The 14987-nt window shown below is 41.4% G+C and overlaps 1 protein-coding gene across 2 annotated transcripts in view; it reads left to right on the forward strand.

Moving 5' to 3' along the window:
* Nucleotides 1–14987, forward strand: part of CLSTN2 (calsyntenin 2) — a 609330-nt gene that overhangs the window by 221202 nt on the left and 373141 nt on the right. For both annotated transcript variants that reach the window (XM_086674405.1, XM_086674406.1), the window contains exon 2: nucleotides 4528–4650. In XM_086674405.1, the coding sequence (XP_086530531.1) occupies nucleotides 4528–4650 (123 nt within the window). The remainder of the gene's footprint in view (nucleotides 1–4527; nucleotides 4651–14987) is intronic.

Here is a 14987-nt window from a genome sequence, read left to right on the forward strand (position 1 = left end):
TCTGTTAAGTTTCTCAGGATCCACATAAGAGTGAAAACATACGGTATCTGTCTTTCTCTGTGTGACTTATTTCACATAGTATAACACTCTCCAGTTCCATCCATGTTGCTCCAAAGAGAATATTTCATTCTTTCTCATTGCCAAGTAGTAGTCCATTGTGTATATAAACCACAATTTCTTTATCCATTCATCAGTTGATGGGCATTTAGGCTCTTTCCATAATTTGGCTATTGTTGAAAGTGCTGCTATAAACATCAGGGAAGTACAAATCAAAACCACACTGAGATACCACCTCACGCCAGTCAGAGTGGCTAAAATGAACAAATCAGGACACTATAGATGCTGGAGAGGATGTGGAGAAATGGGAACTCTTTTATTTAAATTTTCAATAGTTTACTGCTAGTACATAAAAATATAATTGCTTTTTTATGTATTTACTTATTATACAGTGATTTTCCTAAACTCACTTATTAGTTCTAGTAACATTTTCATAGATTCCATAGAATTTGCTTCATTGAGGATCATGTTCTCTGCAAGTAAAGACAATTTTACTTTTTAATTTCCAATCTCATTTTTCTCCTTGTCTTATTGAATGGGTTAGAACCTCCAGTACAATGTGCATAGTACAGTACAAGGTAAGAGTGGACATCCTTGTGTATTCTTTCTGCTCTTGGGAGGGGAGCGTTTACTCTTTAACCATAAAGCACGATGTTAGCTTTGGTTTTCTACAAAAGTTCTTTATCAGATTGAGGAAGTTCCCTTCTATTCCCTATTTACTGATTGTTCTGATTATAAATGGATGCTGAATTTTGTCAAGTGTTTTATTCAGGGACTCTTCCCCAATTTACCTCCCCCACCCCGTGCTTAAGCTGTTCTTGCATATTTTTAGGTGACCCATAAATATTTGTTGAATGATTGGAGTTGGGCTAAATATCTCTGTGAGTGCAAAGCTACACTTTAGCCCCTTAGAAGTGTGAGATGGGCTTAGGGGAACTTAATATTTGAACGCCTATTCATGTCAGAGATACTAGATTTGCCTAAATGATCTCATACAATTTTTACAACATTCTTATAAAGTAAGTATCTCCATTTTGCAAATGAAGGATGATGAGTAATAGATAGAATGATTAAAAACCTGTAATATGGTTGGGATGTGGGGAAAAGGTCCTGTGTTTCATAATTCAATAGAATGAAAAAAGATAATCTTTATGTTCATAAAACAAAGAATATACAAAGGAGGATGGTTTAAAATATGATGCAAGTTAAAATAGAGTATGATTTGGTTATCTGATGGCATGAAACTATCAAGAGTCCAGTCGGTCTGGGTACAAGGAACGTCATCCGTGGAATGACAGTTAAACCATTAAGAAGGGAAAGCAATCCTTGCATAACACTCAGCTCAGCCATGAACAAAAGCCTCATAGTCAAAATCATGCAAATTTAAGTTATTGGTGTGCAGCCCTGAGGATGTGATCTATAGACAAAGCAAAGAAGATTTAATTTAGCTTACACATGAAAATGCAAATGTTTGTCAGCCTTGACAACGAGAAAGTCAAGAAAGATTTGAAGGAAGTTAGAAGGTGGAAGAAAAATGTGGAAATTGTAGGGATGTTAACACTCTTATTTTTCAAAAAGGGAACATTTAAGCCCCTCTGAGCTTCAGTTCCTCACCTGCAAAATGAGCTATAAAGTCTTATATTATGGGGTTGTGATGAGGATTAATGAATGTATGTAAAATGCCTAATATGTGATAGGTACACAACTAGTGATGAGAGGAGAAAAGGACGGCAGGCCTATGGATAAAAGGAAATAAACCCATCCCCACTCATGATGGGAAATCTCATCTGTAAGGTCTATAAATCCCCTCCCTGCTGACACTGTCACTGCTCAGAGAGTAGTGGTCAGTCTGACTAATGAAAGGTCAGGGGATCTGTGAGATGAGGGTGGTAAGTCTGAGTAATCAAAGGTCAGGGGCTGTGTGTCCAGCCCAGGGCGTCTGAATAACATGACAACCCTGTGAGTGGAGTCGTTTTCCCCATTTTACAGTTCATGGAGTTGACACTCTGAGTGGCCAACTGACTCACACAGAAGTGGCCCCGAGGTGGCTAAGCCAGGCCTGAAACCCAGCAATCTAGCAACTGGCCCTAGATTCCATTGTCTGCCATCGAGTCAAGTGGCACAGTGAATCTGAAACACTGGATGAGCTTACGGCATATCCTCTATCCACATGTCTAATGAATAGCCCCTAGGTTTAATTAAAGGGGAAAAAAGATTAATTGTTTCTCCCAACAGCTGCAAATTATTTACATTGCGTTTGTGTTGATGGCTAATAAAAGAGCAAAGGCGCGCGGGGACAACCCTGGGTGGCCGTAATTCTTCCAGGGTCCATAATGAAGAACTGGTTCGAATGCCAGCATGTAAGGAGCCTGCTGTCCCATTCAGACCCACAGTGGGCAGAGCTGCTCTCTGACCTGGGCATGATCCAATCCGCAGAAATAGCTCTCAGGAGCCAAGACCTGAGAAGAACAGGCATGTGTCCCTGCTCCACTAAACTGCCTCTTGGTTAGTTCGTGATTGCTGTGAAATGGGTGAGAAGGAGCAAAATGGTGGCCAGGTTGAGTCTACCAGCTATCCTAGAGCATCTCTTAGCTGACCTTTTGAGGCATGATGGGGTGGAAAGGGGACAGGAGCCACTGCAACAGAGCTGTTTTCAATTTTATAAGCTCTTGCTTTGCGGTAACTACTGAAAATCATACACTATGATATGTATATATATTTTAATGTGTGTTATATATTATAATGTGCCTCACTTTGTATTATAATATGAATATGTTTATGTACACATGTATGTGTTTTTGGATCTCACCACATATGAGAGAATTGTTGGTCTTCCCAATTGTTAGTTTTCAAGCCTGTGGCCATCCTGGGAAAGTCACACCTTGTGAAAGAAGTTCTTCATCATTTTCATAATGATCACACCTACCTCTTAGGTCCCTGTGGGGAGCATTATGCATGTGACAGCATCATTCAAACTGTGAAGCAGGGTGTGAGGATTGGCATCAAGACAACTTTGATTATTCTAGGGTTCCCTCTAACCTGTTATTTTGCTTCTTAAGCACCTACCCTGCCCTCAGACTTGTGTGAGTGTATGTAGGGGAATAAAGGACAAACCAAGAAGATCACAGTTGAGGAATCAGATTAATGTTTCAGGATATTATTCTTAATTCCATAGTAGAGGATGAATTGGAGTGGGATAGGACTTCTTACTGGAAGATCAGTCAGAAGGCCACTACAGGCATGCAGAGAGGTGATGGCAGGGCCAGAACCAAAAAAGGAGATGGAATTGACAGACTTGGGGTATTCACACAGGAATATTACACCAACCCTAGCTCAAGTCTTATTTAAATTCTCGGCCCTTTATGTGTGGCTGTTGACCATAAGTATCTTGTATTCCTTTGCTAGGCCTGCCTTAAGAAAGGGCTACTAACTTTATGGCTTAGAACAACAGAAATTTACTGTCTCACAGTTCTGGAGGCCAGAAGTCTGAAATCAAGTTGTTGGCAGGACCAGGCTTGCTCTGAAAGTACAAGGGATAGATCTGTCCCAAGTGTCTCTTCTGGCTTCTGGTAGTTTCTTGGCTGGTGGCAACAGAACACATTGCACTCACATGTATGCATGTCTGTCTCTGTGTCCAAATTTCCCCTTTTTATAAGGCACCATTCATTTTGGATTAAGTCCTGCCCAAATGACCTCACTTTAACTTGATTACCCCTATAAAGACCCTCTCTCCACATAAGGTCACTTTCCAAGGTACTGGAGGTTAGGACTCTAACCTCTTTTTTTTCAGAGCCATAATTCAACCAGTAGCATGTATTTGACGTGTGTTAATTTTCCATTAAATAATATGTTATTCACCTGGTAAAATTACTAAAGAGCAACTTAAACTACTTAGGCAATTTAGACCATTAAGATAGACACAGTTTTTAAGTGATAAGAAAGCATTCAAATGTCTGTTGTATCTTTACACATATGTTGGTACACATACAGATATGTATGTATATAAAATGCAGTAACAATTTGTAATGATAGATTAGGTTGAGGTCAGAAATTCCAGCACACAGCCATGACCTGCTAGTTCACTGATTGATAATATTAACCCTGAAACATCTATTAATAGATGGTAGCATTTGAGAATTAAAGCTTTCAGTCAGTTTTTAAACAGTAGCTATCTACACTGGGCATCCAGGAATAGAAATAGTTGGTTTTGGGTCAAGTGAAAGATCCCTGGTCTTGGAGCCCAAAAATCTGCTGCCCAACTTTCTGTGTGCCTCATTGAACTTCTCTCTGAACCTCGCGTCTCTGAAGGTTCCTTAGGTGTAAAATGGGACCATCGTGCTCTTTGTCTCTCATGCGGTTGTTGGATAAGAGCATATGATTGGACAAATGTGCCCTATTAATAATATCATTATGGATGAGCTCTTCAGGTGGTGATCTTAAAAGTCAATCTTTGTTTCCATTGTGTTCTAGTCAACAAGCACAAGCCATGGATCGAGACCTCATATCACGGAGTCATAACTGAGAACAACGACACAGTGATTTTGGACCCACCACTTGTAGCCCTGGATAAAGATGCACCAGTTCCTTTTGCAGGTGAGATGATGGCTTATTATGGTTGCACTTAGCCCTCTTTTAAACATGTCAGGAAGCCTCCATGGAGCTGAGACTCAGGCTGTCTGTAGCTCTTGTCACCCTCTGTGCATCTCTTCGTGATCAGTCTGTGATTTCAAAGCTCTGTGCCTCTTCTGACTTCTGGTGTGGTTCTGATTTCTGATTTATGGTTTTTTCCTTTGGTATTGCCTCCAGTGCAAGACCCTCATTTCTTCTTCTGAGTGATGGTATATTGCTGAAGTGGCCTCTGGAGTTGGAAAAGCCAGGCTAGTAAGGTCCATAGGGGAATTTTCCCTCTTGAAAGATGACCTATCGACAGATTAAGTGTGTGACCCATTGTCCCCACTACCCATATATCATGGACAGGTGAAGAATTGCAGCTCGGTAGCTTGGCAAGAGAAGAGGGAAAGAAAAAAAGGACCAAGAAATATTTGCTAACGATAGGAGAGGGCTGTGCCCTTGAGATTCACAGTGGGTGTGGCTTTTGGCGGAGGAATCAAAAGACAGTGCCATTTTGCCCTCTGCAGCTTGTGGCTAGAGAGTCTTCTCATTATCATCAAGATAATGACTACTTCCTTCTCTAACCTCCTGTAAGGACCAGCTCTCTGGACCAGTGTGTGAAGAATATGGCTATGTCTCACATTTCCACAGACTCTGGCAAAGAGAAGGGGATGGCTGATGGTAGGGGCAGGAGGGAATGGGCAAAAAATTTCTGAAGATGCCTGCATCATGAGTAATATTGTTAACATTGTATCACTGTCAGGAGAAAGACAGGAAATTTAACGAAGGTTTTCAAGATTTCTAGAAGATTGCTTTATGATAGATGGGTGCCAGGCTGAGGTTTTCACCATGATGAAGTCTATTTTTTTCTGACAGTTTGTCTGCTACATTATGAGCTACTTGGGCAGGAAAAAATGGCTCTTTCACACTTCTAAGAGATAAGCTCTATGAAGGCCCCTTTTTCATTCCAGAACATTGTAAAGTAAGGAGTGAGGGGGTGGGTTCAATGGGGGAAATTCAGCGTTATGTGAAGATAAACCCATAAGTATTCTTACGGAGCATCGGGGAGATACTCTTGACTCTCAGAAGAAGCTTTATCTTTATTTCATGTTAGACTGATTACCACCAAGGGCACCTAACTGTGACTTGCATGGTGTTTTAGAGTGGGGATATTTCCTTACATCTTCCAGCCATCCTCAAAGTTTCCAGCTCAACCAAATTCCACTCGGAAGTGTGAATCCCATGCTGTCTTTTCCACAAAAGAGGAGTTATCTTTCCCAGACCTTCTTTGCCAGCCTGAGACTATTCCAAAGCATCCCCTTCTTGGATATAATTAGATGATATTGGGGTGAATCAGAAATTCTTAACCTCCTAGAAATGAGACTTTAAAACAAGCACTAGTTTGGGTTATGGAAATGTTTGGTTTGGAATGCACTGTGTGCTTAACAAAATGGAGACAATATTTAAAAATTGGGAGATTTAGTGTAAGAAGGCAGGATTCTGGTTTATCTTGATGAACCAGATGGGAAATGCAAAGCTGAGTCATGGCTTCCCTCTCTAGGCTGAGCAAGTGCTCCTGGCTTCCCTCAGCCTTCTCTGCAGCCTGTGTGCATAGGTCTTTCCACCAAGCAGGTCCTCTCATTCGCCTTTCCTTTCAAGTGTGTGACTCTTCTTTGAAACATGACAGAAAAAACCAGTGACGCATGAAGCAGGAAGTAAAAGTAAGTTACTTTAGTGCGTCTAACATTTTAAAAGATGAGGGATGTGTCTGATTCTTTATTATGTCTACCCTCAATGAAGCCCTGTTCTCCTGTAATAGTGAACTAGGAAACTGAAGTTGTTGAATAAACTGTTCTACCATAAAGTTATAAGCTCTTTAAGGTACAGACTAAAATGGGGGAGGGGGGCACAGTTTAAGCAAATCTGATATTTGGAAGTTTGGATTTACAAAAGATTATTTCTCTTGCTTGGTTTATGGGACTGCAGGACAATTAATAACTTCACCTGAAGATTCACCAAAGTGTTTCATAAACCGTAAATCCGTCAAACTTGAATTTGTATTCTGACCATCTGATATGCCCACTGGTTTTCAGGCACATCTTGAAACTAAGATTTGCTTCTAAGCCAAGCCCTGAGTAGTTATTCCCATCTGAAGAAAATTTCTCTGCTCCTTGATATTTGCAGCTGCATAAAAAAAATCTAGCTTAATGCATCAAAATATAATCTTCCGAGCTCTTCAGAGTAAAAAATAAAGGTGCTTTTTGGAATGGTCAAAGCTATTTTTCTCAGTGTTATTTATGATCAGCTCTAAGACAGGACACAGGCACTCACCATCCATCCATTGCTGCAGACGTTTATTTTAAAACATTTATCTTAAAAAGAAAATACTGAAGATTTATTTCAGATCCCTATCATTCTCATAAAATTGAAAAATTCATATCTGCCAGCTCCATCAGTTCTTGAAGTCAACTGTAGCTTTTAGTCCCCCCTTATCAACTGTTTGTGCATTGTCAGTTTTCCACCCCTTTCCCACTGGTCTTTATTTCAAATTTAGCCTGTGAGGTGAGCCATAAGCTTGCTGGGAGATGGTTCCATCCATAACATTTTTGCTCTGTCTCATTTCTTTTGTGATTTCCCTCCTTGAAAAAAAAATTTAGAAAAATCTACATAAAATATCACTCACTTAACTAGAAGTCATCATTGCATTTTGCATATAAATGCAAATTCAGGGACATGGAATAGCTTTTCCTGCATATTTCCTGATTATTACAATAAGTGTTGATTGTGGAAAATGTGAAAAATATAGTAAAACACAAAAAGGTGTGAAAAATATGTTTTCTTACCCCCCAGAGAGAGCCTCTGTTAACATTTTAGTGTATTTCCTTCCAGTCATTTTTCTACTCTTTTTTTCTCCAAAAATTGTGATCTCTCCTCGTATTACAATTACTAACAACTTATTTTTCCCACTAAACTAATGAAAATATACCATTTCATTAAATATTAATTCTGCAACTGATTAAATGGCTGTGTGATGTTCTTCTCAATGAATATTCTGTAGCTTACCATTCTTTTTTTTTTCTAGCTTCATTGAGTTACAGTTGACATACAACATTGTCTAAGTTTAAGGTGTACAATGCATTGATTTGATAAACATCTATATTGGAAAAATGATTATTGCCATAGTGTTATCTAACATCTCCATCACCTCAAATAATTACAATTTCCTTTTTGTGGTGAGAACATGTAAGATCTATTCTCTTAGCAATTTTCAAGGATATAAAACAATGTTGTTAACTATAATCATCATGCTGTACATTAGATCCCCAAAACTTATTTGTCTTGTAACTGAAATTTTCTACCCTTTGGCAACACCTCCCTATTTTCCCCACCCCCAGTGCCTGGTAACTACCATTTACTCCCTGTTTCTGAGTTTGACTTTTTAAAGCTGATTCCACATATAAGGGAATCTACATATAAGTGATATCATATTTGTGATACAAGTGATTCCACATACAGATTCTATATATAAGTGAGATCATGCAGTATTTGTCTTCTATGTCTGGCTAATTTCACTGACCATAATGTCCTCAGGGTCCATCTATGTTGTCACAAATGCAGGAATTTCTTCTCTCATGGCTGAATAATACTAATAATGGAGTATTATTTATACACTTATCTATTTTATTCTTTATACATTTATCAGTTTATCCGTTGACAGACACTTAGGTTGTTTTCCATATCTTGGCTATTGTGAATTATACTGCAATGAACATAGGGATGCAGATATCTCTTTGAAATCCTGATTTTATTTCCTTTGGATGTATATACAGAAGTAGGATTGCTGGATCATATGGTATTTATGTTTGTAACTTTTTGAGGATCCTCCATACTGTTTTCCATAGTGGCTGTACCAGTTTACATTCCCACCAACAGTACACAAAGGTTTCCTTTCTCTGCATCCTCGCCAACATTTTATCTCTCATCTTTTTGAAGATAAACATTCTGACGGGTATGAGGTGATAAGCAAATAATCTGTTATAATTCTTTTTTATTATAATTGTCTGCATTTCTGATTCTATCATTTGGATGGATTTCCAGAATTGGAATTAATAGGTCGAACATTTTAAAGTTCTGGAAACATGTTAAATTCCATTCCAGAATAGTCGTATGAGTCTGCAGTCCTATTCTTACCACTCTAGTCTCATTCCCTGGCCCCTTTATGGCTTATTCTAATGGTGTGATTTAGATGATGTGGTGCAATCACCAGTAACAGTAGCCTCACCATCTTCATCTGTAAAATAATAGAAGCTTTCCAAGGTTGTTGTTTTGATTAAATTTAAAGAATATCTATGATGAATGTTGCAGTGATTCGAGGTATAATAGAAGCTTAATAAATTTGAGGGTTTTTTTTTTTCCATATCCTCTTCTGTGCCCATTTCATAGCAAGATAACCCAACTCAGAGAGATCCCAAGCATCTCAGGGCAGGCCAGCCATGGGGCTGGGACTGGAGCCCAGGACTTCTCACCACTTTCTCCGAGTTCTTTTTCCCAGTGATGTTGCCTTTCGATCCCTGTACCCACTGAGTACTAGAGGTGTCATCAACCCTCAGTCAGTGAATCATCCTCTCTCAGACGTCAGTCAAATCCATTAGACCTAACTCAGTTCTCAACCCAGTGTCTGGGCCCGGTGGACATGACCTTCTTAGAGAATCAGATCCAGAAAAATCCTTGAGTAATAATGAAAATCCTGTCCATTGCATGGCAAAAAAACCGATAATGAAAGCAAGCTGGGCACACTGTGAACTTATTAATTTCTACATGAGCCCCACTGAGGCCTGTTAGGAAACTGTGGAGACTTTTAAATTTGAAGGGAATTAGATCGCCTTTCAGAGATAATAGAACTGTTCATTTGTCTACATTGGGCCAGTCTGGACTTGTCTTTAGTAAGGACAGAGCAGCAGAGAGTGATCAGGCATAATTGGCTGGCTTCTCAGGCTGGGTGACTCTCTGAAGGCTGCCTGGAAAATTGCCCAGGATGCGATTTGGCCTGTTTGGATCAGCTGGTTGGAGCGGAAGATTCTCTCCTCTCTGTGGTTAGCTCCATTTGCCCCTCCTTGTGCTGCTCAGCATTTGCCCACCTACTTGTCCCCTTATCTTTGGACCTGCCCAGGGCCCTTTCTGTGCTTTGGGCCCCCTAGGTCCCTGATGGCAGGGATCCTCCCTGAGGGCTTGTGCAGCCCCTGCCTCTTATGGTGGTAGGGGAACACGGAGTGTGAATAGCCACAGGCTTTGACAGATACACATTGCTGTATATTTACGTTCTGCCATTTCCTAGCTGTGTGGTCTCAGGTAAGTTACTGAACTCCTCTGAGGGGCAGTTCTCTCATAATTAAAATGAGGGTAAACACAGTATCTACATCTGGGTTAATGTGGATTAAATAAAATACTAATGTCCTGTGCCTAGCACACTCCCTGGCAGCCAGTAGAGGTCCAGTATGTCACAGTTCTGATAATCCTAGCAATGATAATAATGAGAGTAATCAAAGTAGGTATAATTCTTAGTGTCACCAATAAGCCACAACGTTTTATTTATTTTAGGCTGATTACAATGATGGAATTATAATCAATGATAATGATGTTAAAGGGAGGAGAAAAGTGAGTTTGGAGTTTGTTTTAAAGGCTTAATGCAGTCACCCATCCAGCTAGGTTTCCTAGACTGGTTATGTGGCAGTGTTGGGACAATCAGTTAAATAATGTAGGGAAAGTAGTTTGTGAATTGTGCAGAACTCTGTAAATCTTTGGTGGGAATGTATTTCCTTGCATTGCACCTGCATTCTATCCCTGTGGAGTAATCCATTAGTTGCAAGATACACGTTTGGATTACTGCAAACCATATGCTCTTTTATTAGAGACGTACACACACACACACACACACACACACACACACACACACACACATGTGCCAGCCACAGCACACACAAAATTATATCCAAGCCTCACACCAACTCTGTGGAACAAGAAGGTCAGCTGTCGTGATTCTGTCTTGCCAATGAGGACATTGAAACTTGAAAAAACATTAAGTAACTATTCAGAGCTACCTCGCTGAGGATGGCTCGGCCCTATCACTCAATCCCAGATGCTCAGACTCCAAGTCCTACCTTCTTTCCCCTCTGCCCATTGTCCAGTGTGGGATACATGTCTCATTGGCAGTCGAAGATTGACATGGTACCCGTACATAGCGTTAAGGAATGCGGCCTACCGTTCCGGGCTGTTCCCTTTGAAGTTCTTTTTCAATCTCTCTGATGATGTCAAGGAGAAAGGCAGTTGGTGAGGCTCAGCACCTCTCCAGCATTTGTTAATCCCTCTCTCTGACAAAGAAGGAACAAGCTCTTTCTCAAAGCATTCCTAGGCCACACTGTTGAGGTAGAATGTTAATAGCATTCTGTCATGTTTTATTTAAGTTCCTTTTTCTTTTTTTCTTTTTCTTACTTTTCTTTTTTTTTTTTTTTGAGACAAGTATTGCTGGCTTTTCAGTTTTGGGGGTTTATTTTTAAAAATAGAGTCATTTGGGTGTTTTTAAACCCCAATTTAAAGAAAAATGTAAATAAATAAGTAGGTAGTTCATGGCAATGGCAAAAACAACCAAAAAACAAAAAACCATGAAAGAGGTCCAGGACTGAGTGCCACATGGGACGCCATGGAATGACCACCTCTGAGCTTCATTCCTCACCCAGCCACTTCATGGCTACCCACCATCTTCAGTGCCCTTCCCTGCCACAGGGTCTCTGAGGGCTGACCCTGGCAGCCAAGGAGCCACCTACATCAGCCTCACAGTAGATGGTGATTTTGTTCTAGGTGGTTTGTGCGGGGGGGGGGTCATTCTTGTGGGCCAGAGGCAGGGTGACCCCTGGTGTCCCACCTTGGTCTCTGAGCATTTACTTGGCCTCAGCCAGAAGCCAGTCTGGCAGTCCTTGCAGAGAACTGTGGATTCTCTGGAATCCACAATCTGGGTAACTGCCCCGGACCTAACAGAGTTGGAATAAAGAATAAACAGTACCAGGGGCGCCAGGGTGGCTCAGTCAGTTAAACGTCTGACTTTGTCTCAGGTCATGATCTCATAGTTCATGAGTTCAAGCCCCCTGTTGGCCTCTGTGCTGACAGCTCAGAGCCTGAAGCCTGCTTCGGATTCTGTGTGTGTGTCTCTCTCTGCCCCTTCCCTGCTCACACTCTGACTCTCTCTCTCTCTCTCTCTCTCTCAAAAATAAATAAACATTTTAAAAAAAGAATAGACAGGACCAGAAAGACATGGATCAACGTCTGTTAATTCGAGTACATGTGACAATTACTAAAAAGAATAAAGAATAAAACAAAATTAACCTACACTCCTAAGACCCTGCCAGACCTTTTCCTGTTCATATGTTAATACACAGTTCTGATTAATTTGGATCATAGTTTACTCGGTTCAGAGTCTTTGTGTTTTCATCTTTCATAGACCTTTTCCAAGCTAAAATATATTTTAAAATATTACTGGAGGGTAGAGTACAAAATTATACTTCATAGATCCCTCTCGTGGTTTATTTAACCATTCTCTTATTTTTGTACATTTAGGTTGTTTACAGTGTTTTTCCAATTAAAAATAACATTGCCATGGGCAACTTTGTAGAAATACCTTTCTTATACAAACATAGGAGTCAGGACTTCATGTTTATGGTTTAGTTCATAGACGGTAAAAAAACAGATGTGTTCTATTTTCAGTGACAGATTGAGATTGTGTTGTCAGATGTTTTTGCCGATATGATCGGTGATTGCCCAATTTTCGAGCATATGGTGGGTTTCCGGATAAACAGGGGAGTAGAAACTGGACTGGCTCCCACACCTGTCCACAGCCTGCGGCGGAGCCTCCATCCTTGTAATGAACCCTCTCCCTCACTATAGTGACTGTCATCTAAGGGTTTCCAGTTTTAGGCAAGGTGTGATTTGAGAACTCATCAGGACAGTACAGAAGTTGCTTTAAAGCTGGGAAAAATTTGCAGGGTGAGGGCACATCAACCAGCAAATAAGCCAGAAGTCCTGGTCAAGTGGATGCTCTGGGGAGGATCACCATGACAGCATCCATTTGTAGCCCCCAGGAGCAGCAAGTCCTGTTGGACCACACCCGTGGGCCCCGTCCTGTTGGTGGCAGAGGGGTCTACCAGGCACACTGGGAGAGAAGAAGACCTGGTATATCATTCACCCTGGAACTAAAGTATTGAGTTAGCTCTGTTCTTGGTGCTCTCTTTTCAGCCAGTTTGGCAGCTTCCAGCCTTGACAGTGATGGGGGCATATTTGGGTCTTTTTCTTGGTTACCCCTCCATGAGCAGTGCATTCACTCTGGTGTTTCCCTTTCACACTTTTTACCCCTCCCTATCTGCTGATGGCCAAGAAGCTCTGGAGGCAGATCTCATCACTGGACAGGGCCTTCCATATAGAACCCTCGGGTTCCCAGGGCCTGGGACACAAAGCCCTGGCCTTGCTGAGTAGAGCAGTGAACATCTTTCCTGCCACAGAGGAGGTCGGTAGCCCCTTTCTATGGTGGAACTGTTCTGCTGGAGGGAGAAAAAGGTGCTTCCCAGATTCTCTGCTGCCCATGCGTTTGGGGTCTTTGCCCTGAATTTTCTTTCTTGTTAATTATCCTCTTTGCCCACCCCAGACTTTACCTCAGTGTCCCTAAAGCTCTCTGTCTGTATATCGCCAGTCACTGGGCCTTTTGTTGTTGTTGTTTTCACTTCTCTCATGCTGAAGGCTGTGTATATTTTTGCTTCATGGCAACTCATTTTAGGATGGCCCATCTCATCTGGAAAATTGTACTGTTCACCTCTTCTCCATTATGATCCATGCTTAATCCTGGAGTCCCAGGCGTCTCCATAGGAGCCTAGTTGCTCAGGGTTCTTCTGCACCTGAGTCCCTGATGAGTGCAGTCACATAACCTCTTCTCATGCTTAGTGGTCAGAGGCAGGTGCTGAGGGGACACTGTGTCAGGATGGCTGGAGGAGGGACTAGGGGCCAAAGTACAGAGGAAGGAAGGCAGGAGCAAGGGCTGGCCAGGCAAGGAAAAAGAAGAGTGTGAGAGTCCCAGATAAATGCTCACAGCAGGGGTCCCACTCCAGTTCAAACTAATGTTTAAGGGAGAATTAGTGGTTACTTGTGGGTCATTTTCCATAATTTAGGCTGAAAAGTGAGGGACATTTAGGGATTCAAACCATACTGGTTTGCCCAGGACTGAGGGTTTCCTGGGACATGGGACTTGCATTGCTATAACCAAGAAGGTCTGGGTAAACTGGAGTGAGTTGGTCACCCCAACAGGAAGGATGTGTAGTTCTAGGATAGAAAGCTTGAGTACTGGCACTAGGTTGCTTGAGAAAAGCCCTTGAAGGTAAGAATCCCAAGTCTTCTGGGATTTGGAGCTAATGGCAGTATTATACTAAAACAGGATGAAAAGTGGACAATGAAATCAATAATAATAGCAGGACTGGTGCCAGCCCATATGGTAACTGTGAAAATTAGAAACAGGTGCTCTTTATTACATATGGACACTGTCCCACACTAGAGCACATGACTTGGCAAATGGAGAAAGAGGCAGATTTCAGCCCCTACTTGTCCCGTCAGTCGTACATCCTTGTACAAAAAGCAACTTGCAGGCAACAGCACTAGAAATTAACTGACATTTATCGAGCACTGACTACATACCAGGCACTGTACTAGGTAGTTTATCATACGTACTAGATACACACATACTGTATCATTTAACTTTTACAACAGTCCTCTGAAGTAAGCACTATCATTGTTTCTTTTTTACAGGAGAGACTAAAGCTAAACCAGATTCTGTAATTTGCTCAGAACACAGTAGTGATGATAAAATTGTAATTTTAACCAGGTGTCTCAGCTAAGGTATTGCTGTGCAACAACCACCCCAAAACGTAGGAGCATTAAAAGTCAGCCATTAATTCTTTCTCAAGAAAGATGCTCCCAAGTTTTGGGGTAGTTGTTGGACAGCTCTGCTAATGTGAGCCAGGCTCAGCTGGTCCCAGCTGGGCTTGTCCAGGTACTTGTGGGCTGGTGGGTAGGCTGTAGGCTGGCTTGTCTAGAGTGGCCTTGACTGGATGACACTGTTCTCCCCCATGTATCCTTCTGGAATGCTGACCCAAGCATGATGGCAGACCAGCCTGAGTATATAGAGCATAAAGAGCACATAGTTGTGCAAGATTTGGCAACTACCTGGCAAGCTACTTGGGACAGGTTTGTTACTGTCCCGCTGGCTAAGCAAATCATATGGCCAAGCC

Source organism: Puma concolor, chromosome C2 (assembly GCF_028749965.1).
Source record: "Puma concolor isolate L17-30 chromosome C2, mPumCon1.1.hap2, whole genome shotgun sequence".
NCBI lineage: Eukaryota > Metazoa > Chordata > Mammalia > Carnivora > Felidae > Puma > Puma concolor.